Source organism: Apium graveolens, chromosome 2 (assembly GCF_009905375.1).
Source record: "Apium graveolens cultivar Ventura chromosome 2, ASM990537v1, whole genome shotgun sequence".
NCBI lineage: Eukaryota > Viridiplantae > Streptophyta > Magnoliopsida > Apiales > Apiaceae > Apium > Apium graveolens.
In genome coordinates this window covers 259,144,475-259,168,199 of record NC_133648.1, presented here as the reverse complement: position 1 = coordinate 259,168,199, position 23,725 = coordinate 259,144,475, and the positions used below count along the sequence as shown (strand labels likewise).

Here is a 23,725-nt window from a genome sequence, read left to right as displayed (position 1 = left end):
ACACGTGAGTGAACTCCATCAGTTGTTCAGCTAGGCGAGTCATGTTCAGTGAACTTATTCTCTAATAAGCACCTACATACTAGCTATAGTGTCACCACACAAATGTCTATGAGAACATACATCCTTCATAATGAAGCAAGCATAGTATGTACCCATCTTTGCGGATTATTAATTACCAGTTAGTAATCCTATGATCAGGAACTATTTAAGTTTAGAGTTATCATCTTTTTAGGTCTCACTATTATGATCTCATCATAATCCATAAAAAGCTTTACTCTAAACTATGGTATATCTTATTTAAACACTTAAATAGATAAAGCCCGTAATAAAAACAAAAACTAGTCTTTATTAATATCAATGAAATCAAAACAGATTACATAAAGAGTTATTCCTAAATCCTAATACCTGATTGGACTTAGGACATATTCCTTTCACTAACATCCCGAGCCGGATCCCCAAGGCGGAATGTGTTCTCCCGGCTCGAAAAATCTAGGTACGAGGGCCACCCGCCACAATGCCCCCACCACAAAAAAGAAACTTGGGACCACTACAAAGCTCACCTGGAGGAATTTTTCAACTTCTGTACCCTAATTTTCCAAGGCCAACCCGAGGGACATGATGAGCAAGATCAACCCTTGCCCCGTCACAAGAAAAAGAGGACATGCAAAGCTCGTGACCAAAAAACACCTGAAAAAGGGACGGCCGCACATCACCGTGCATGACAGTGCTACCCGAGAGCGGAATAGATCCTCAACCGACCAGAGAAGATCTTCGGATATGGAACTACGGAGAAATATTGACCAGCTCCATCATCGAGTCAATGACGAGGAAGATTGCAACCCAAAAGAATCCCCTTTCACAGCCAAACTAGAAGCCCAAAAGAAAGACCCCAAAATCAAATACCCGCAACTCAGGTTTTACAGTAGAGATCGGAACCCGAGAGATCACACCCAATTCTTTGACCAGCAAATGGCCCTACACAACCAAAATGATCTGACCAAGTGCCGAATATTTGTATCCACCCTCTCTCTTGTCAAAGCAAAAGTATTTCTCTCTCTTACCGTCCTGCAACATAGGCTCTTAGGCCGAGTTCCAATCTGCATTTCTTAAACGGTTCAGGGCCAACCGGCCCCATGACATACATATGGTCTCCCTAGAAGTCATCATTCAGAAGAAGAATAAAAGCCTTAGAGATTTTATCGGAAGGTTCAAGAAAGGGGTTAACAAGGTTAGCTCCGTCGACGAGCAAGAAACCATCAGTGCATTTCGTTGTAACCTCAACATCCATCTCTAAAAGGACTACGTCCTAGAGTTGATCCGAAAAAAATCGGGGGACCTAGCTAAGGTCAACGTCATAGATTCTGAATAAATCATAGCTGACAATGCCTTAAGGGCCATCAGACTAAACCGAGTAGATATGGATTAGGAAGAAGCGGAAACACAAAGAATTCACCACAAAAAAAACAAGTATCACCATCCCAATCCGGCCCCAGCGCCCAGCCAACAAAGTCACTTCATCTAACAGTCCTCACCACGGCGGCACCCTCCATTACAGCCATATCCTCAGTCAGGAGCAGCCGATCTCAATTCTATGACGCCACTCAACCCCCAAGAACCTTGCTGGAATGGACCAGATTCACCCACAACCCTGACTCCATATTGATCGTTATTGTTAAGCAAGATTGTAGCTGTATGCATAACTCAATAATGCTGGTTTGTATAACTCAACACGGAACAAAGGACTTGAAAATAATCTATGTTCCACTAGAATCAGTACAGATTGGTTATTGGGTATATACATGATGATCTTGGTAGCTGCAATGAAGAAGACGTCAATAGAAGTTTGTATGAAGTTCATTAATATGTTCAGGAAACGGAGAAAGAAGGTTGAAGTCATTTGAAGCGGTTATTAGGATTAGTGTGAAGACCTAAAGGATTCCTAGTAAAGTTGATTGAATCTGGTAGAAGACTTGACAATGGTTTGTAAAGATTATAATATGAAGGCCTGAGAGTAGAACTAGTCGTCTGTGAATCTGACCTTTACACTAGGCGTCAGTGATTCATAAAAGGAAACTAAGTACTATCATTAGGAGATTGTTAAGTGAGGATTTATACCTGAATATGAAGGTTAGATGGTTTATACGAAGAGTATGAGAGAAGATATGAAGACGAGACCGTTAAAGGTTAAATCATTCTACAGAAACTAAGTTAAAGTGATCACTACCTTGTAGTAGGAGTCACCATGGCCACTCTATTACTTATTAGAAGCAATAACCTTGAAGTACAACTTAAAATCTAAGTACCAGAGTGGGTCTTGACCTAGTAGGAGAAACTGAGAAGAAATTAGAGCATAAACAATCTCAAAAGTGCATGTATATTACTCTAGGCGCCAGTGGGAGGTCTTATAGCTCTTGTAAGCGCAACTCAACTTATTTTCTAAAGAAAAATTTCTTTTAGAAGCTAAGTGGCGCAAGTGGTGATCCTAAAAGTAAACTTGTGTGAAAAACTAAGTAAAAATGTCTCTATGAGCTAGTGGCGCAAGTGAGCTTCTTAGTAACTCTTCTAAGCGCAAGTTAGAATAAAATCTAAGGTAACTACACCTTGGAAGCATACAAGCGCAAATGGAAGCTCTATAGCATGCAAGGAGGCACAAGTAGCTAAGAAATGCTAAGGCAATTGTCTCACGAATCTAGTAGGCGCAACTATAAGCATATAAATTCTTGTTGGCGCAAGTTGTGGTAGAAACTAAGTACAAATGGCTAGCTTACATGCTCTTGGCACAAGTGGGAAGTTCGAACTTCCTTGTGAGCGCAAGTGATGACTAAATCTAAGATAACCAAGGTCTTATTCATTCTCTAAGGCGCAAGTCACAATTTAAATTGTACATGGACGCAAGTGAAGACTATGCAAGTATTCAAGATCCATTTACTTGGTTATTATTATGCCACATGTTCACTCTTTCTCTCCTCAACCTACCAGCCTATATTATCAATAGCAGCAAATTGGAAAATAGATCTCTTCATTCTTTAATGTGCGAAACTCTTGCAATTTATTCTCAACACCCAAAAAGCTTGATTTGACAAGGAGAGGTCATGCCCAATTATTTACTCACAATTTAAAGACTTACACGTTAGATACACTCATCATTTATAGCTTTTTTGATTGCATTGGTAATTATTTGATTAGAGCTATAGGTTTTTAGAGTGATAGATACAAGCCATAATTTTGATATCTTATAATTGTATTGGCTTTATCTTTTTGTAACTTTGAATATTTGTTCAAAGGTGAAGCAACCCTTTGCGGTTTAATTTTCTTAATATAAGAATTAATCCGTGAAATCTCATGTGTTTGTTTATTTCATTTTAAAGTTTCAATTGCAGCTGTATTAATAGTTTTAAAATGACGAATATACATTCACCTCCCTCTGTATGTACCTTTGGGAACTAATAATTAGTATCAAAACTTGTTGATCGATATACATATCAGATCCATCAGATTAGCAAGTTTTGTTGTTAATTTTGGTTGTACAAAGTCTGGGAGTGCTTTCGGTGTGTAGATCTGATTTTGGGTTTTGTTAGTTTTGTTGGTTTGACTTGACTGGATTTTGGTATTGTTGACTGACTGGGTAATTGTATTTTGTGGCATGTATTGCAAAATTTTCTCAGATCTGAAAACATGAGTTCTCAGAAAGTTAGTAGTATTATGGTTCCTCGGTTCAATTAATCGCAGTATAATATACGGAAGAAGAAGATGATTTTGTATATATGTTAGAGAGTTCGTATATATGTTTGTATAAATATATTACATGTCTCTGCTGTTAAATGACTTAAATAACCCTGCCGATTTGGGCTTTTTTTTAACAAACTTGGTCCAAGATTAAAAAGATAAATTTTGTATACCGGAGTGACGAAAAAATACGGTTTTAAACTTCGGGGGCTTATGGGTATACTGGTGTAAATATCAAGATCGAAAAGGTCATTAAACCTGCTTTTAATCTAATATATACTCTTTATTAATTAGCGAAATCATGTATAATTTGGTGCTAAAAGTACCAAATTTTGGTACTTACCTAACATAAGTTGACTTCTATTCTCTATAAACTTTATTTTTAACATAAATCGACTTCAATTTTTTGTAAATTTTATTTTCTTTGCAAACTACTAAGTAAATTACTAACACGAATTGACTTATATTCTCTGTAAACTTTATTTATTTATAAATTATATTAAAAATTTATTAAGTTACGTTAAATTAAGTAAAATAACATATATTTATTTTTATTTTGAAAAACTACTAACTACAAAGTAAACTATTAACACGAGTTGATTTCTATTTTCTGTAAACTTTATTTTCTATTAGTTAGTGTCAATCCTAGTGTTAGTTTACTTTTAAATTGAATAATATTATTTTAAAAATAATTAAGTAATAGCAAATGACTTTAGTAACATTTATTAACTTTTAAACTGAAAATTATTGATTTAACGATCGTATTTGTTACTGTCCATCACAACATTTATTTACTTAAAATTAAAAATCATATTTTAACAATAACAATTTTATGGGTTGTATTAGATTATATGAAGTAATATTAAATTAAGTTTAATAACATCTATTTACTTTTAATTTGTTAATTTATCAATAATTAGGTAATAATAAATAAATTATATTGAAAAAGCTAATTATAAGATAATTATCAAATAATATTAATTAATATTAAATTATCCAAAGAACATATATTTGGTTCGTAAGATAGAGATATAATTCGTTTCACAAAAATAAAATTAATATGTTAGACTTCTATATCAAGTAAAACAATGTAAAACTAGAATTATAATGGAAAATTTCATAAATAATTCGATTTTTTTTAACCACATAACTATTTTTTACAAGTACCAATTTTAATATTTGATATTAATATATTAATTTTAATTTGTATTTCACACAGATTATGTATAATTCTCTATAAATATTAATGCGATATTTTTAGTCTCAAGCTCGTGTTTCGCACGGGTTATCAACTATCAACTTATCTATACTAATAAGCGAAACCATGTTTAGGTCCCAAATATTGGTACTCACTAAAAAATTATACAATTATTTTTAAAATTTTATGTAATAAAATCTCAACTAACAAAAATTAACTTCTACTCTCTGTAAATTTTATTTTCTTCAATTTTTATTTGTCGCTGAACATCCAAGCGTCAGTTTACTTTAATATAATCGTATTTGTAAGTTAACATGTCAGAATTGTATAAGTAAATAATTAGGTGCATGCATAACTAAATTTTAGAATTACACTTAACTTCGATTTTTTTAACTACATATTTTAACAGCATTTTATCTATTATATTTAGATCTGTATTTTACACGTATTATGAGTTTCAATTTTATACAAATAATAATGTGATACTCTTATTTTTTTATTTTGGGCCCATGGATTACCAACTAGTAATTACAAATATGATAAACCACGTAAGCATGGAACTTGTTCAAATTTGAAACAGATTACACCAAATTTGAGATTACTATACAACAACATATTATATCAACTCTTGAACCCCAACATTTTCCCGAGCTCGCCCATTCTTCAATGCATATCACTCGCCCATGCTTCAATGCATATCACAATACCTTCTTTATACGGCTTTTTCACATATCACATGGATTGATTGTGATGCACAAGTTCATAATGCCCCACAATAGAAACATACTTATCAACATACTAACAAAAGTCAATTAAACCACTCACCTTATGATTACAAACTGGGATTACATAATTCCCCACAACTGAAACATTTTTAAAATCTGTAGAGAAAGAAAATCGTTTCAAAAAAATTCGAATACATGCAACAGTATGAAACGCACCTAAAGCAGATATATTTCATCTCGGCATAACCAGTTAATTTTAAAGGGAATGATAAAGGCAACAGGAAACAAATAAAAGAACAGTTTTTTGGTTTTTGTAATGAAAGGGAATGAATCAGGTAGCCGTTCTTGGTTATTGTAATGAAAGGGAATAAATCGACAATGAGAATATCACAACTCACAAACATATGATATAGAACAAATCAGACGGCTGAACAATAGAGAGTGGCACTACATGGAGCCTCGAGACAATCTGCCTACATATGTGCATATATAGATCATACTTTCTTCTGGTTCAAAATATCAATGACTACGATGACAATAGGAACTGGCGGAGATAAAAGATGGTCTCTCGTTGGAACGACGGCCCTCATTACCGGAGGTACACGAGGCATAGGGTTAGTCTACATGACTACATCTACATTTTTCTTATTCTTGGTTTGCACGAATTTGATTCTAGTGATACAGTGACATTACTAGCTGTCAAATGTTTTATAATATGATATATTTGTAATAATTTGAAACAGGCAAGGGATTGTGGAAGAGTTAGCAGGGTTCGGAGCATCGATTTATACATGTTCCCGTAATCAAAAAGATCTTGATCAACGTTTAGAAGAATGGACAATCAAAGGCTTCAAAGTTACAGGATCAGTCTGCGACCTACAATCACCATCCCAAAGAGAACAGCTAATGAAATCTGTGGCATCTGAATTTGGCGGAAAACTTAATATTCTTGTAAGTTCCTGTTCTTGTGTTTAAAAGTTTATTCACCCCCTTGCAAAAATGCAATTTAATCTAGATTAGATTTTTGAGAAATTGGACTTATTCAGGTGAATAATGCTGGAATAATTGTAGCCAAAGAGACGACAGAATTCACTGCAGAAGATTTTTCCAGCATAATGAGCACTAACTTTGAGGCCTCTTATCATTTATGTCAACTTGCACATCCATTACTAAAAGCATCAGGAACCGCCAACATTCTGTTTATTTCTTCCATCGCTGGTATTGTAGCTTTTCCTACGATATCAATCTATGCATCCTCCAAAGGTATGTACACATATACATATTTATATGATCCTCTCCCTCCAATATTTATGAAGTTGGGCACTTTACTATCTTATAATTTAACTGATTATCAATATTTGTACAAAACAGGGGCAATCAACCAGCTCACAAAAAATTTGGCATGTGAATGGGCAAAGGATAATATTCGTGTCAATAGCGTTGCGCCCTGGGTTATCAGAACTCAACTCATTGAACAAGTTGAAGTAATTGAACTTATGAGACCTTAACCCCTTACATTTCGTCTTACTTTATGGCCTATCATTAAATTTGATGCTTCACATAAGCTGTCAATATTGCAATTTCTACTTATTTCTGTTTTTATTATTCTACTAGCTTATCATCATAATATATATATGTAGGAGGAACATCCAGGAAGCAAGGAACGTATGGTAGGCATGTTATCGCGAACTCCACTTGGCCGACCAGGAGAGCTTAATGAGGTTTCTTCACTAGTTGCATTTCTTTGTCTTCCTGCAGCTTCATATATCACTGGACAAATTATTTGCGTTGATGGAGGTCATACTGTCTCCGGTTATTAATGGCTTCATGTTTTTCCTATGTACCAACTTTACGTAGTCAATAACAAAAGATTGTCGTTGATAGAGACGGACTTTATGAAATATGTCAAATTCAGTTTCAATATGAAAATTATACTTATGTTGTCTGAAATCCGTACGGAAAAGTTTCCAAACATTACTAATCCAGGTTTTGTTTAATTTTGCTTTTGCTATTTATTTTATCCCCTGCTCACTTGCAGCCATTCAAGGACCACTTTGCCTTAAAGTAACGAAACAAAAACCATAACATTTTTGAGTATATGAAGGCCATTAAACAAACCTTCTAGCTTGTACGGGGAAACCAATGAACCATAAAGATATCATTGATAAGATTCTTGTTGATCTCGACTACCAGATCTGCAAAAATGTGGTTAATGTTGTAAATGCATGGGATTGTCCGATTTCACACTGGAGAGCTATATGAGAAACTTATTAACAGGGAACTCGCGGCTGCATAATAGATATCACCCACCCATTTTCTAGCAATGATTTGTGCTTTACAATATTCAATGAATATTGTATAAAAATTATACCAAACCATAAAAATTAATCTGAATAATTGAACTTGTAGTTTCTTTTCTTTTTCAAGCGAAGATGTATAGATATTTACAATCATTTATATTCTAAGTGCAGAGACGAATATCTGAATGTGCTGTTGGAGAACCTTACATTCTCACCTTTAATTTTAAGTGGAAAAATTGTACATGATGCAATCTAGTTAGTAGTGGAGTCATCATACTTTTAAAAACAGCCGGAAATGTGGATTCATATGCTAGTCTGCTAAGGGAATGTCGGGGCTAGGCATGTCAATGAAGCGAAAATCCGATCCGATCCGAGACCATTTTAGTGGATATGGATTGACCTATTAAAAATCCGATCCGAGATCCGATCCGATAAGAAAAATCCAATTATAAATGGAGCGGATATGAATTTAGGTCGATCTGATCCGTTAATAACTCTATCCGGTTTATATATATATGATGTAATAAAAATATTTTTTTAGTAATTCTAATTTTAAACGTTTTATCCTCGAGTGAAATCCCATTATGTATATTTAGTACGATTCAGTCTCTGTAGTCTAGTCCATTGCTATAACTCTAGTTTTTTTACCTTTTAAAGCCACATAACTCAAGTCTCAATTCATATAACACATTTATTTGTAAGTCAAGTCCCGTTATCCTCGAGTCAAGTCCCATTATCCTCGAGTCAAATCTCATTATCTATATTTCGTTTGGTTCGATCTCCATAGTCTAATCCATTTCTATAATCCTAGTTATTTTACGTTTAGAGCCGCATAACTCAACTCTCAATTCATATAATACTTTCATTTTGCAACATCAATTTTTTTAATTGTTAGAATTAATATTTTTCGAAATTGTCAATTTTAAAAAGATTTTGTAATAATTGAAGTTAAAAAATAAATATACATAAATGAAGCGGATATCTGATCCGAAATTCGTGATCCGAACGGATTCGGATATGGATCGGCCTATAAAAAATCCGGAGCCGATCCGATCCAAACTCGATCCATTGACGGGCCTAGTCGGCGCTTCGTAGTTAGATGCTTTCAAATTGTTGCCTCTTGTGGATTTTATTAGTACAAAAGGATATTCAAATTAAGAAGCCGTCTTAGCTCAGCTGGTAGAGCGCGTGACTTTTAATCCCGTGGTCGTGGGTTCGATTCCCACAGACGGCGTCTTTTTTGAAAAATAAAAGACCAGTGCAAGCATCTTATAATCAGGGACTGCTAGCTAGTGTGGTGTGATCCACTCAAGCACCACATTTGCTGCCCTTGGGTTAATGGGATTGCAGCTTCAGTTAGTTGTGGTAGAAGCAGTGAATCATGCCACCCCTAAGGCCGTGATAGGTGGCTCAAGTGATAAGGCTAGCGCTGTGTAGACAGCTAAGTTTAAATTCCATGGGTTGATTAAGTCAATTTGACCTGTTCCAGATCTTAGATTCCATGGGTTGCTTAAGTTGGCAAAGGGTTGATTAAGTCAATTTGACCTGTTCCAGATCTTAGATTCCATGGGTTGCTTAAGTTGGCAAATGTTTTATGCAAATAAGATAATATTGAAAAAGATAATGAATGAGAAACAAGGAGGAGAGTGAATGAAATATGAGGATAGAGAATTGGTGGATGTTATAACTAGAGAGAGAGAGGGAGAGGGAGAGGGAGAGGGAGAGGGAGAGGGAGAGGGCGAGGGAGAGGGGGAGGGGGAGGGGGAGAGAGGGAGAGGGAGAGGGAGAGGGAGAGGGAGAGGGAGAGGGAGAGGGCGAGGGAGGGAGAGAGGGAGAGAGAGAGAGTCAGAAATTTATTGCAATTATATATCCTAATGGACTGCTTGCATGTGTATGTGAAGGGGATCAAAAGAGTTGTACCTAATGGAATCTGGCTTAGCAGTGCAGCAACCATCCTTCCATTTCTGGGACGGGACGCATCCAATGTTTCAATACTAATTACGTGGGACATATCATCATATATACTAATAACAATATATAGCAACTGACCTAGCCGCCGCTTTCATATTATTGCTGTTTGTGGGTTGGTCTGATAAAAAAATTGAGTTTATTCACTAAGCCGTCTTAGCTCAGCTGGTAGAGCGCGTGACTTTTAATCCCGTGGTCGTGGGTTCGATTCCCACAGACGGCGTAGACCATAAGGCAACTTCATCACTTTCTGGGGTTGCACAAAATTTTCTTGTTTACTGTCTTGGCCCCTTGATATATTGAGATTTTGGTCATTTGCAGGTGATGCCAAGTTTTCTTTTATCGGTTTGTGTCTAGAAAATCCTTCTTTCATTATAAAAAAAAAAATCGATGGAAAACTCATTATAGCTTGCAAGTAAAATGATCATTACTGAACGATAACCTTACATAACTAGTTAACATCCATACATGTCTAAACATATTACAACAGATCAGGCATAGAATGCAGGTGTTATCTCGATTCCTTTTCGAGAGCTACCTACTGGTGCGTCATATTTACTAAAGAGCCTGTAGGAAGAGACGAGAGAAAGCGCCGCGTAGCATATAACTACTCCAAAAGTGAGGGCTAGAGCAGCTGTGGCTTTGTGACAAAATATCCCAAATGATCCGCATGCTGAACTCCATGTTATCTTTGCATTTCCCATGTATGCAAGGTACATCACCTCCGTTGATACCGCCCAAGCTCCCAATATTACATATGTAAACACCTATATATGTGTGTGATATGTTTGATTAGTTAATAACTAATTGTAGTTGAAAGTGTTTAAAATGCAGTAATTGAGATCCTGGAGTAATAATTAGATATGGGAAGATGTAATTAGCAAACCTGGTCAAGGAGGAAAAAGGTCCAGGCTCCTGGCATGGTTAACGGACGAGGAACAGCTGATACAATTGCTGAGAGGAGGGAATAACCTGCGCAAACACCATTCGCGTGCACCAAATACCTGTGGATACAAGTAGAAGGATTTAAGTCAGAAGTTTGTGGTTTAACAAATTCTTTTCTCAAACATTTAAGAATTAAAACCCTTGTGTATAAAAAGTCTCTGATGAGGACTAGAAGTCCATGTTATTTACCAAGTAAAAATGTAGAAATAATTGGTAGATGAAAAGGAAAAAGATTTAGGACCTGAAAGCACCGAGATCAGAATAAGTGAGGGAACCGAAATCATTGGACTGAGAGTTTTTAAGCATGATTACAAGCGCAGAGAGGCATAGGCCGATGGGCAGCAACCGCAACAAAGTCTCTCCAATATTCTTGGTTCCTTCTTCCGTTGACGGTTCCATCCCCATCGCAGCTACTGATGCACCAACACCGTTACTATTTTTCTGTTCCGCCATATATGGTAACGGTGCTACTACTAGTAGTACTCCTGTATTATTAGTAAAATGAAGGAAGAGGTGATGATAGCGGACGTTGTTTGTTTTGGTAGCTAGTTATAAGCAAAAAAACAGAGGTAGTTGAGAGAGATTAAATGATCTGGTGTAGTCATTGTTACTAGTGTTATTAATGGCCTTGGGTTGGGGCACTCAACCTTTCTCATGCATGCAGATCTGTGTCTAGTCTTTGGTATTTCTTCATTTAATTCTCTGTACATCTTATCCTATGTATACATCTTTCAAAGAAAGTTAGGTAGATGCTTCTAGTTCTAGGCCATCCAAATTACTATTGTTACTTGTCTACTACTCCTAAAACCTTACAACATTCATGCCAACCTCCTTTACTACCTTGTTTGAAATGAATTTAAATTGCTAATCTTTAATGTATAGGAAAAAGAAACTAATTACCAGGGCTATCTTTGCTCTGCAGAGTTCACAACATCATCAATGAGTAACAATAGTTTTATTACTACACCCATTTTATATTTATCAAACTTGATTACACAGTTACCGTTTTTGGCTAGACGATAACTCCCTATCTCATTTGGATTTCAGGTCTTTTTAGTGATTTTGTGCCTAACCGGGACAGATCCAGAAATTCTTCTATGAGTAGGCAAATCATGAGTTTGATAAGTAGATTTAAAATATCCGTGAACAAATATCATTATGAAATAGAGAGATATGTAGGACAGATATCTAAAATTGGAGCCATCTTCTGTACATGTTATTTTCAGTATACTGCAGCCTGCACGGTAACATTATATTGTATCCTATATATAATTAGTTTAAGGGGTTTAGGTGGTAGGAAGATGGAAGGATAGTGTCAATATTGTAAATTCCTCTCTATTAATATAGCATCCATAATTCAGTGAAAACAAGTAATACTAAAAAGACAATAAGTGTACTAGATTGGCAAAAAAAACCTAATACTTATAAACCCAAAAAGTACAATACAAAAATCACAATAAACATAAAATACAATAAAAATATCAGAAAGAAGGTAATAACCTTAGTAGACATGCCCTCTAAAAATTCACTTGGATGTCATACCAAAATTCACCTATAAATTTTTTATTATATAGATTTTAATATAAAAAAGTAGACAAAATAAATTGAAATTCACAATATTTACCATCTGAAAATTTATATTATTATAAATTACAAATTACAAAAAACATAAATTTCATGAGTAAGAAGAAAAGTAAATAAATTCAAATTAAAATTAAAAAAAATTATTATCAACTTATTTATGATAATTATATCCTATATATAATTGGAGTAAGAAACAGAAATAAAATTTAATTGTATATGGTATAATAAATTTATTAAGTAAAGAAGTATAAATTTAATGATTTTAAAATTATAAAAATTATTAAATCCTATATATAATTTGAGTAACAAGGTTTTGGTAGTAGGATGTGGTCCCAAAGTATATGTATAATATAAACTATATTTATTTCATTTATTCTATTATTCTACTATAATATCTAATAATCTGTATAACAAACACAATAGGCAATTAATTAAGAAATTTTACTATAATTATATATTCTTAAATGATATAAAACAATATTAAAAGTATTATATTATATATATAATACAAGTAACAATTATCCCAATAAAAATAAATTTAAGTAATAATTAACAAATCAATTATAATCGGCTTAAAGTTGTATCATTTTTTTTAAAAACAATGGAGTGAGTAAGTTTGATTTAAAATATTTTTGAATAGATAATTTTCATCTCTATCTTATAAACTAACGAAAAACAGTTATATTATATTTAGGTATAGATATTACATTATTTTGTTTCATTTTGTAAAAATGAAAAATTAGGATTATATTTTAAAAAATTTAGAGCACATAAATTCTCTAAAACATAAAATGAGGAATACATATAATAAGAATAAATCTATTATAATTCAAAATATATTTTTTCAAAATCATTACTAGAATAGAAAAAATTATAAAATATTGTTACAAACACGGCTTGATAAAATCCCAAACAACTTTTCAATATTTGATCAAAATCTTGAAAAGAAAATATATAAATAAAAGAAGAATAATTACGTAAATATATTATGTGATGTGATTAAAATATTCTTCTTATAAATTTATAATGTGAAAAAAAATCAGATAATAAAGAAATAAAATAAATTCTAACACATATGTTATATATAGGTTATCAAAGTCAAATATAAAAATACAATAATAAATAAATATATAAGTACAAAAAGTATAATTTTTTGAAAATTATACTATTTATGAAAAACATAAAATATATTTAGAAAATAAAAATATTGTAATAAATTTAATTAAATAAAAAAAATGTTAAAAATTTCTATAGAAAAAATGATGATCATCCAGTATATCGCAGGGTACAAAACTAGTTTCATTTATCATAACTAATGAGCTAAGGGAAGTCAGAAGTCAAGGATACGAGTTCCTCCTCAGCCTTTAGAGCTCAGTTTAGCGAAATTATTAAAATTTGACTCAGTGTCATCTAGACCTAGTGTCGTGTACAAACGTTCCTTATACTTTCGTGTTTTCGTATACCAAACCTTAAACCCGAACCCGACCCGATTTTGTATTCGTGTACCAATTTGGTGACACTAACCTGGAACTAATATATTCGTTTTTACCCGTTTTAGTACACTAAAGTACACGGATTATATACGAAAAAAATTATTGTTATAAAATGTAATTGATAATTAAATGATGAAGTGCTAACTCAAATAGTTAAGAAACAATAAAATATATTTTAGTATTTACAGTTATATATATATATTATTAGAATAGGTAAAATTTACATTTGGTATTTAGTATATATATTTGTATATTATATATTTTTAAAAATTTAATTATTTATTTATTGTGTATATTTTCGTTCTGTGTCGTGTAACTATATTGAAAACTCAAACCCGACACTAATTATATTCGTGTTTTTTCGTATTCGTGTACTTTCGTGTTCGTGTACCAAATTTTCGAACCCAAATACTAATTATTCGTGTCGTTTCGTCCCGTATTCACGTATCGTATACCAGTATTACCAAGTCTACTGTCATCTATGTTAGAAAATGGAAAGTTTGAGGTATGTTTTAGACATGTTCTTGATGTAATTTCCTAAAACTAATTGTTGGAAGTAGTTCCTTGTTATGAGGACTTAAACTTTCATGTTTGGATCTAAGTCATTTTCTTAGTGTAATCCATAAAGAAATTGAGTTTAAGTTAGTAGCTTGAAATGTTTAATTAAAATATTTACTGACTTATTATATTGTTTTAATGTGAATATTGTATCCGTTGATGAACAGTGTGGATTATCCGTTGAAGTTCAATTTGGATTATCCGTTGATGCTCAATGTGGATTATCCGTTGAAGTTCAATTTTGATTATCCGTTGAAGTACAATTTGGATTATCCGTTGATGCACAATGTGGATTATCCGTTGATGCACAATGTGGATTATCCATTGATGCACAATGTGGATTATCCGTTGATGTACAATATGGATTATCCATTGATGCACAAAATGGATTATCCATTGATGGAATTGCTGAGTGCATTATCCATTGATGCTAAGTGTAAATCCTGATGGGCTAAATCCTGATGGGCTAAATCCTGATGGGCTAAATCCTGATACCGACTGTTACGTTTCTGGAAATATTCATTAAATGGAATTTAAGTCAGAATATTTATTTTAATTAATGTAATATATTCAGTTATGTTTTGGGATGTAATATATATACTGAACAAAACATTATGGAATATAGAGGTTGATTGACGTTGAAATATACATACGTAAAAACCCTAGCTATCATCTTTTTCCTCTTTTTCTTTCCTCCAAACTTATACAGATTAGCATAGGTTTTTTGGCGACTGAGGTCTGATTGATGTTTGTACATCGAGTTGCTGTGAACCGGTGTGCTGTTGCTGTTTTATCCTAGGAGGGTTATTGCGGTCTCTGAACACAGTAAGTGAGGGCAATAAACTCTTCAAGAACAGCCTCTTCCTCTCGAGGGATTGGTGACTCAGCTGTGATTGAAAGCTTCATTACGCTAAGCTTTCTTTCCCTTCTTAATTTTCTTTTACAGTTGCTGATTATTTTTTATTTACGACCTTCGTGTTTTGTTTTCATTATTGGTACTATTGTCTTGTTCTTGTTATTGATTATATAACTGTCTCATTGTGTTAGTATAGTAGTTATATACTATTGTTGATACTTTCCCAACAATCTTGAAGAGTTTAGTTGTTATATAGCTATTTAACGAGATGGTTAACGAAACTGATACTCCTGTTGGTGAGACTCCTGTTATTGTTGGTTCTGGTTCTGGAGTTACTGCGTCCACCATAGATTAGACCAAGTACAGATTTCCACAACCTATTGATTTATCGGGCATGCCGGATAAATTCAGTGGGGGGGCTTCTTTTTCTCGCTGGCAGAAAAAGATGAAGCTCTGGTTAACTGTTAAGGGTCTATGGCCGGTGGTACAGTATGATCCTCCTGTTGTGGATTAAGAAAAGCCTGAATCTATGACTGTTTATGCGCTATGGGCTGAGAAGGCTGGGGTGGCTAGGGCTGCCATTCTGGCTGCTTTAGCGAACACTATGTTTGATGTTTATTCATCGGATGCTTATAGTGCTAAGCAGTTGTGGGAAAAGCTGGACCAAACCCATAATACTGATTCTCAAGGTCTTGAGAAGTATTCTGTGGCAAGGTTTCTTGAGTTCAAGCTGGTGGATACCAGGTCCATGACTGAGCAAGTACATGAGTTTGAGATGTTGGTGCATGCTTTGGGTGAGTCTGGAATGGACTTACCTGAGAAGTTTAAGGTGATGGCTGTGATTGAAAAACTCCCTAAGTCTTGGGAGGAGTTTGCTCTCTCCCTGAAAAGACAGAAAGGAGAGATCACATGGACAAACCTTATGCTGGACATCTCTGTGTAGGAACAACACAAGTCCAAACAAGGACATGTGATGCCTGTTGAACATGGGAGTAGTTCGAAGGCGAACGTAGTGACTGTTGGGCAGAAAAGGAAATCTGTCGGTAAGAAGGATAACACTAAAACAAAAAATGACAAGAACAAGGCTAAGAAACTAAAGACAAACAAACCTTGTTGGTCTTGTGGACAGGCTGGTCATTGGAGTAAAAACTGTCCTGTAAAGAAAGCAAAGAAAGCTGGAGTGGTAGCTCAAGCAAACACTGTGCTTGGACTTGCAACTACTAGTGGGCCTGTGGCTAACATGGTTGTTGGTGAGGTTGTTGCAACGACGGGTATGTTAACTACAACCCTGAACTATTTTCCACTTATCTGTCTAATGAATGGTTGATTGATACTGGAGCTAATGTGCATATTTGTGCTGATATTACTCTGTTTGTATCTTATCAACAGACTCATGGAGTGATAGTGACGATGGGGAATGCTAGTGCTGCTCAAGTGCTTGGAATAGGAAACGTGGACCTGAAGTTTGCTTCTGGGCGGATTCTATCTCTCACTAGAGTGCATCATGTTCCCTCTATTCGTAGAAATATTATTAGTGGAAGCATTTTAGTTAAAAACGGCTTTGAACTTTCTTTGAAGTGTAATAAAGTAGTTATTACTCATACTGGTACATTCTTTGGGAAGGGTTACTTGTCTGATGGTTTGTTTTTAATAAATGTTGAACCCATTTTGGGTGGTTTTATTAATGATAGTATTGCACCTTCTGTTAATTGTGTAGAATCATCTGATTTATGGCACTTACGATTTGGTCATTTAAATTTTGGGGCTCTAAAGATTATGATGAATTTAGAGTTGATTCCAAAGTACGCCATTGACAAGAAATCTAAGTGTCAAGTGTGTGTAACTGCTAAACAAACAAGGAAACCTTTTCATAATGTTGTTAGGGATTCAGACTTGTTAGATTTAGTGCACTCAGACATATGTGAATTTGGTGGTGTGTTGACCAAGGATCACTGTAGATATTTCATTACCTTTATGGATGATTGTAGTAGATATTGTTATGTTTATTTGCTTAAACATAAGGATGAAGCACTAGATAAATTCATTATATATAAAAATGAAGCTGAAACACAAACTGGCAAAGTACTTAAATGTTTGAGGTTTGATAGAGGTGGTGAGTATACGAGTACCTTGTTTAATGAATTTTGCGCAAACAATGGTAAAGTTCATGAGGTTACTCCACCATACACACCTGAGTCTAATGGGTGGCAGAATGAAAGAACAGAACTTTTAAAGACATGATTAACAATATGCTAATTAATTCCGGGTTGCCTAAGTACATGTGGGGAGAGGCTCTGAATACGGCTTGCCATATTCTGAATAAAGTCCCTCTGAAACATATGGACAAGACACTATATGAATTATGGAGAAAGCGTAGGACAAGTTTGAGTTATCTTCGTGTATGGGGGTGCCTTGCTAAGGTGCTTTTCCCTGAACACAAGAGAAAGAAACTGGGTCCAAAAACTGTTGATTGTATCTTTCTGGGCTATCTTGAAACCACATCTGCTATGAGATTTTTAGTATTAAAATCTGACATAGATGGTATTGTGGCGAATACGATAGTTGAGTTTCGTGATGTAACTTTCTTTGAGGAAGTATTCCCAATGAAGACTGGTATATCTTTGGGCAGTTCTGAGGACGATCCCACTCACACATCAAGTTCTATTCCTGATCATGTGGAAAAGATGACAAATGTGGGGGTGGATCCTGGTAGTAGCTCTACTCCTAACAAAGTAGAGGAACCTAGAAGGAGTAAGCGTGCAAAGGTAGTCAAGGACTTTGGAAGTGACTTTATCACTTACAATGTCGAGGATGAGCCTTTAACTTTCCGTCAAGCCAAGGATTCTTCAGAGTTAAGGCATTAGAAAGGCGCTGTAAAGAGTGAAATTGACTCAATTGTTTCAAACGGAACATGGGAGTTAGTCGATCTCCCTCCAGGGTGTTCTACTATTGGATGTAAATGGATCTTCAAGAGGAAGCTAAACCCTGATGGCTCAATAAATAAGTACAAGGCTAGGCTAGTTGCTAAGGGCTTTAGGCAAAGGGAAGACATTGATTATTTTGATACATATTCTCCAGTTGCCCGAATGACAACAATCACAATGCTTATTGCATTGGCTTCTTTACATGGTCTTATCATCCATCAAATGGATGTAAAGACAGTTTTTCTTCATGGTGACCTTGAAGAAGAGATTTATATGGATCAGTGTTAGGTCCCAATGTGTTTGTAGAAGGGGGGTTGAATACAAACGTTACCAAATAATCGAATAAAATGCGGAATAAAAAAATGTGAAACAAAATTCAAGTTAAATAAAAATATTATTAAACTTGAAATGTGTTACAACAACTGTATCGATTACAAGGTATTAATCTCAAATCAATTATCACAAATCTAGAATAAATTCGACATGAACTTTTTCTATTTTTACAATAATTAGAATCAAATGCTAAACGCGATTTGAGATTAAGTTCTAGGGATTTTAATCCGCTAGATTGATACACAAGAACAAGATAAAGATTTCTAGTGGATTAGATTTAACATTACAATCTAGAAATTATGATCTTGAATAAAGCAGAGAAGAAAATAAAATGTTTCAGAGGCGGCTGCTTTCTTGTTCTTGTATTTTTGTTTGAATGATTGAGTTGTGTTTTTATTTGCTGCTCTCTGCTTCTATTTAATAAATCAGCTGAGTTGAATTGAATTGGCATGACAATCCTTTAAGCTTGTATGACTTTCGGTAGGACAATTGAATGAACTAGCAAGACAATCTGAATGAACTAGCAAGACAATCACCCTCCTAGAATAACTTTCGGTGAGACAATTGAAAATAGCCTAGCATGACAATCGGTATGACAATCCAGATTGTCATGCTAGTTCATTTTCAATTGTTTTGCTGATTTAAAGCTTAAATTTAATCCAATTAAACTTCTGAAAATTCCTAAAATTCCTAGAATTAAATCAGAATTAATTAATCAATTAATTCAATTAATAAATAAATTATTCTTCACAGATATAATTTATTTTCTTAATTAAATTAGATGAATTAATTAATTAATAGAGAATTAATTCTAGTCTTGAGCAGCAACCATTCTTCTGCAAATCTTCTGAAAATCACTGAAAATTATGAATCAATTCCACCACTTCAACGTTGACACTCGATGTACTGTCTGGTTCATGAGTGACTAACTTCCGTGACGTTTCTTCATGTCTTGACTCTGACACTTTGATTTTCTTCAGATTAAATTCCTTGTAATTTAATGATACCCTGACGAGATCTCTGTCACTTGATTAAATCCACGATCTTGATTTATATCACTGAGGCATGATCAACTTCTTGAACTTCTTCCAGTGAATTAACTCCTCAAGTCTGTAGATGAACATTGTCTCTGAATCCTTTGACAGATATTACTTTGCGAGATCTCTCTGACGGTCGATCCACTATTTACTTATTACATTCTTATTTGAGTTGAGTTGAATCCTCGAATATACAAATAGGTCTATGACATATGACTTACAATCTCCCCCTATTTGTTTGTTAGACAATAACACACAAATACCTAGAGGATAACTCAACTAACAAATAAGAAAAAGATATAAACATACATGCAAAGTAAATAGCAGAAAAGTTCTGGATGAGATTTAACATTTTCCAGATTCCAAGTAGATGTTCCTCTAGACTGAACATATCTTCAAGTAGTTCCATCTTCTTTTGTACAACCACATTTCCTGTTGAGAAGCACATATCTCTCTTGCTTCTCCCCCTATGAGAATCAACTGATTAAAGAAGATCACCTTCGTTTTACCACCTCTCCCGTACAATAGGATCCGCAGATAAAAACCAATGGTACTCCCCTAACAGCTTCTTCCCTTACTAGAAAATCACCTTGTGTTTACCACCTCTCCCGTACAATAGGATCCGTAGTTACAAACAACAATGGTGTGGTGTAGTGTACAAGTAGGATCTTTTTCTTACTCCCTGCTATTTCTCCCCCTTAGTTGAGGAATCCTCCAAACTATTACTTAAGCTTCTATCTCCCCCTTAAAGAAGGAATGTATGCCGTCGTCTGAAGGAGTTCTCATATTTCACTTGGTTAGAAAAGAAATAACAAGTAGTTTCTCTTTCTTCCTCACTGTGAGTGTGTGATCCTGTTTTAGTGTACCTCACATGTGTTTCACTCTTCTCTCCACTCATGTTTACACTCATTCTCACAAGTGTATCACTCTTCTCTCATAGCTCCATAATCCAGCTGTACCTGCAAGGAAAATCACCTTAGCCATCCTTTAAGGAGGTCACAGATGGTGCAATGGGAGTTCGCAAATCCCCATCCTTGTTAAACTCGTCAGATAAATCTGAGTCATAATTTACAAGTTGCTAGTTTCCCTTTTAGGGTTCCAGATTTGAATTCTGGGAAGGTAAACAATGATCCAACAAATTTAGCATAAGGATCAAAGTTCCCTTCTAATGTCTGTGAAGACATTTCCTTGTGACTTATCAGGTAATATCTGAATCATTGTCAACAAGTTGCCGATCTGCACCTATGTCAGATCCACTATCCGCAGATGCATCCAGGGGATTTAAGCCTGGGGAGGTAGACACTAACCACTGACATATGGCTTTTGGATCAGTATCCTCTCCTAACACCTGTAAAGGCAATTGGTCCACTAACGAACCTTGAACAATCGAATCTGACCTTAAAATGGTCGAAACTCTTGTTTCCGTCAACTCATCCTTTGTGTGTGTAACCTCTCCTTGTGCATCAATAATTGATTATGTTTGAAGTGGTGACACTACATCGGATACCTTGGCCGACAGGCAAAATTCAATAGACGCACCCTGTTGAGAGAATGAATCTAGTAACTTGTTTTTGTGCCTTTTCAGCCATTACATCTTTTTGAGAAGATGTATGGGGGCTAGCAGTTGTCTCGGTTTAAATACTACTCATCTATGTAGGAGACAGAGCTACTGGGTTGACTACAGAACCTTCCTTATGTGGTGCACTAGGCACTATCTCCCTCACGCTCATTCATACTACTTTTAGTGGTAAAAGAGTGTTGGTTGGTTCTGTTTTTGTGTTTGTCTTTACAGTCTGGGATAGACGTTGTGGGTTTTCAACCTCATGACTGTCAATGAAAGAAAGTCATTGGAGACTGAACCTGTAACACAGAATATATGGTAATAGAGAGAAAATGATTTACAATAGTGATTTCAAAAGATTTTACATGAAATAAGAAATCACTAATGTAGAAAGAAGTTTGATTTTGTTTTTCAATATGAATGAGTTTTTGATAAAACATTGATCACTTAGGGTAAAGTCTAAGTAATTCTCATTCATGTCAAAAGCTTACAAATATCTGCAACATAATGTTAACAACATATCATTGACCGATACTTGTCAAGTACTTTAGATACTAATTGTTATGTTGCATAATCAATATACCACTGCACATATAAAACAATATGATTGTGCTTAGTGATAAGATAGTTATTAATATGACGACTCTACTTATTCATATAAAATTATAACTTCTGTTAGAGTGCCATACCATGTCCTTGACGATTGCTTGAGCAGTATACTAGTTCATACCAACCTGAAGTGAGATTGTGAAGAAGAAATTGCATAGTCCAATAGATCTGCAGCTGCAAAGTCCATGAACTGTGGTGCATTGACTTCCTCTTTTGACTTACCAACCAGGAGTACACTTGTACACATCTTACTAGAGTACAATTCCAAATGTAATGTGCAGCAGGTGTCTGATATGTCGTAATATTCTCAAGTCTCGTCACTGGTGCTATATGTTAGATACTGCTTCCTGATAATAACCTAGCACAATATACAAAATTACAATGATAACATTCCCAGCTTGCAAACAGCCATATCCCTCAGATAAACCTTTGCTGTTATCTCCAAAGGTAACCAGGGGGCCAGCTTTCTCAATCCACATTTGATAGCAGGGCTCTATCTCCGGTCATATGTCTTGATGATCCACTGTCAAGAATCCACACTACCGGTTATACTTGTTTAATGCCCTGCACTTCAAATGGATTAGACCTTCTTCGGAACCCAAACTTGGTTGGGCCCGGCATACTTGTAGAACTGTCCTTTGTCAGGCAAAACAACATTTTTAATTTTAATTGCCTCAACTTTCTCAATGACTGAACATTTGACCTTGTAAACAGCGTTAACAAATTTCTGTTTAAGCTTAGGCACAAATGTCTCCTTTCTAGTCTTAGAAGGACTAGCAGTCTTAGACCTATCATGCTTCTTGTTATTCACATGCTGACGAGGAGTAGTCTTATCATTAGACACATGCTTACCATTAAAATAAGCATACATCATATTAAAAGCACAAGACATACAATTAGCAATACTACATGCTTTATGAGAGTGATTAACAGCAGGTAATTTATGCATGGTAGACATGGCATTATTGTTATCCAACTCATGTGTGTCTGAGTTAGTCTCAGTTGCTTTCACAACTTTGACTGGAACTTTCGACTCACTTGACTTGGAAACAATCTTCTCATTAGCATGATCTTCAGCACGTATTTCTTCATGAATAACAGAAGAGGTCGCATCAAATGGTTCAGCAATTGATGCTTTATAGAGGGGTTCATCAACACCCTTAAGCACATGTGGTACTTCCCTCCCTTTAGCACATACATGAGGAGGGGAGTTTATGCCTAATTCTCCAATAGCAGCATTGTAATCATAACCTATTCCAGATGTTTGATTAACAGCTTGCTTACTGTAGAACTCTTTAGCCTTCGAACAAGAATTGAAGTAGGCTCTAACCTTAGTCTCAAGACCGGTGATCTTGTCTTTGAGAATAGTTTCGAGTTTTCTATAACAGTCAACTCTATTCTCTAGAAAAGATACCTGTTCTTTTAATTTGTCTTGATTAATGTGCACAAGTCTTAATTCATTGACCTCTTTCTCAAGGTCTGTGATCTGTAAACTTAACAGTTCATTATCACGACGTGCACAATCTAAGTTACCTCTTAGATGATAAACCATTTCAGCATCAGAAAGTTTTACCTCTATTCTTGACGATGAAGCTTTTCCATCAATAGCCATAAGAGCAAGATTTCCTTCATCTTCATCTTCACTGTCAGTATCATCCCAGCTTCTTCCCTTTGCCAGATAAGCCCTTTCAGAGTTCTTTCTTACTTGCTTTGGCTTCCTACATTCTGTGGCAAAGTGTCCCAACTCATTGCAGTTATAGCATCTAATGGTGCCCCGATCAACCATCCCTGTTTGGTATCCACCACTGCTGGTGTTAGAGGATGAAGATCCACCTTTCTGGAATTTGTTGTAGTTGGACTTGTACTTAAGCTTGGGATTCCTCTTGAATCTGACATGGGAGAATCTCT

The 23,725-nt window shown here is 35.0% G+C and overlaps 2 protein-coding genes and 2 non-coding genes across 4 annotated transcripts; 3 read left to right on the top strand and 1 right to left on the bottom strand.

Moving 5' to 3' along the window:
* The first annotated feature begins 5,880 nt into the window (after positions 1 to 5,880).
* Positions 5,881 to 7,630, top strand: LOC141706268 (tropinone reductase homolog). The gene is made up of 5 exons (XM_074509073.1): positions 5,881 to 6,263; positions 6,393 to 6,600; positions 6,696 to 6,912; positions 7,021 to 7,133; positions 7,290 to 7,630. Exons 1-5 carry the CDS (start codon positions 6,172 to 6,174, stop codon positions 7,467 to 7,469), a joined length of 810 nt encoding a protein of 269 aa, XP_074365174.1. The 5' UTR covers positions 5,881 to 6,171; the 3' UTR covers positions 7,470 to 7,630.
* Positions 7,631 to 9,110: 1,480 nt separating this feature from the next.
* Positions 9,111 to 9,183, top strand: TRNAK-UUU (transfer RNA lysine (anticodon UUU)). Its single transcript has one exon. It is a non-coding gene; the product is annotated as a tRNA-Lys (tRNA).
* Positions 9,184 to 10,067: 884 nt separating this feature from the next.
* On the top strand, positions 10,068 to 10,140 carry TRNAK-UUU (transfer RNA lysine (anticodon UUU)). The gene has a single exon. It is a non-coding gene; the product is annotated as a tRNA-Lys (tRNA).
* A 179-nt stretch (positions 10,141 to 10,319) lies between these two features.
* Positions 10,320 to 11,485, bottom strand: LOC141706267 (CASP-like protein F16). The gene is made up of 3 exons (XM_074509072.1): positions 11,104 to 11,485; positions 10,804 to 10,921; positions 10,320 to 10,684 (listed from the first exon to the last, which is right to left on the bottom strand). The coding sequence occupies exons 1-3, from the start codon at positions 11,313 to 11,315 to the stop codon at positions 10,409 to 10,411; spliced, it is 606 nt and encodes a 201-aa protein (XP_074365173.1). The 5' UTR covers positions 11,316 to 11,485; the 3' UTR covers positions 10,320 to 10,408.
* Between the last annotated feature and the right edge of the window lie 12,240 nt (positions 11,486 to 23,725).

What these genes read in the sequence shown, in the direction of transcription:
- LOC141706268 (XM_074509073.1), top strand. Translation starts at nt 6,172, where the DNA reads ATGACTACGATGACAATAGGAACTGGCGGAGATAAAAGATGGTCTCTC. An exon ending in AATCTATGCATCCTCCAAAG is followed by an intron (nt 6,913 to 7,020) that starts GTATGTACACAT and finishes TGTACAAAACAG; the next exon opens with GGGCAATCAACCAGCTCACA. An exon ending in AACTCATTGAACAAGTTGAA is followed by an intron (nt 7,134 to 7,289) that starts GTAATTGAACTT and finishes ATATATATGTAG; the next exon opens with GAGGAACATCCAGGAAGCAA.
- LOC141706267 (XM_074509072.1), bottom strand. Translation starts at nt 11,315, where the DNA reads ATGGCGGAACAGAAAAATAGTAACGGTGTTGGTGCATCAGTAGCTGCG. An exon ending in TCTGATCTCGGTGCTTTCAG is followed by an intron (nt 10,922 to 11,103) that starts GTCCTAAATCTT and finishes TTGTATCCACAG; the next exon opens with GTATTTGGTGCACGCGAATG. An exon ending in CCTTTTTCCTCCTTGACCAG is followed by an intron (nt 10,685 to 10,803) that starts GTTTGCTAATTA and finishes ACACATATATAG; the next exon opens with GTGTTTACATATGTAATATT.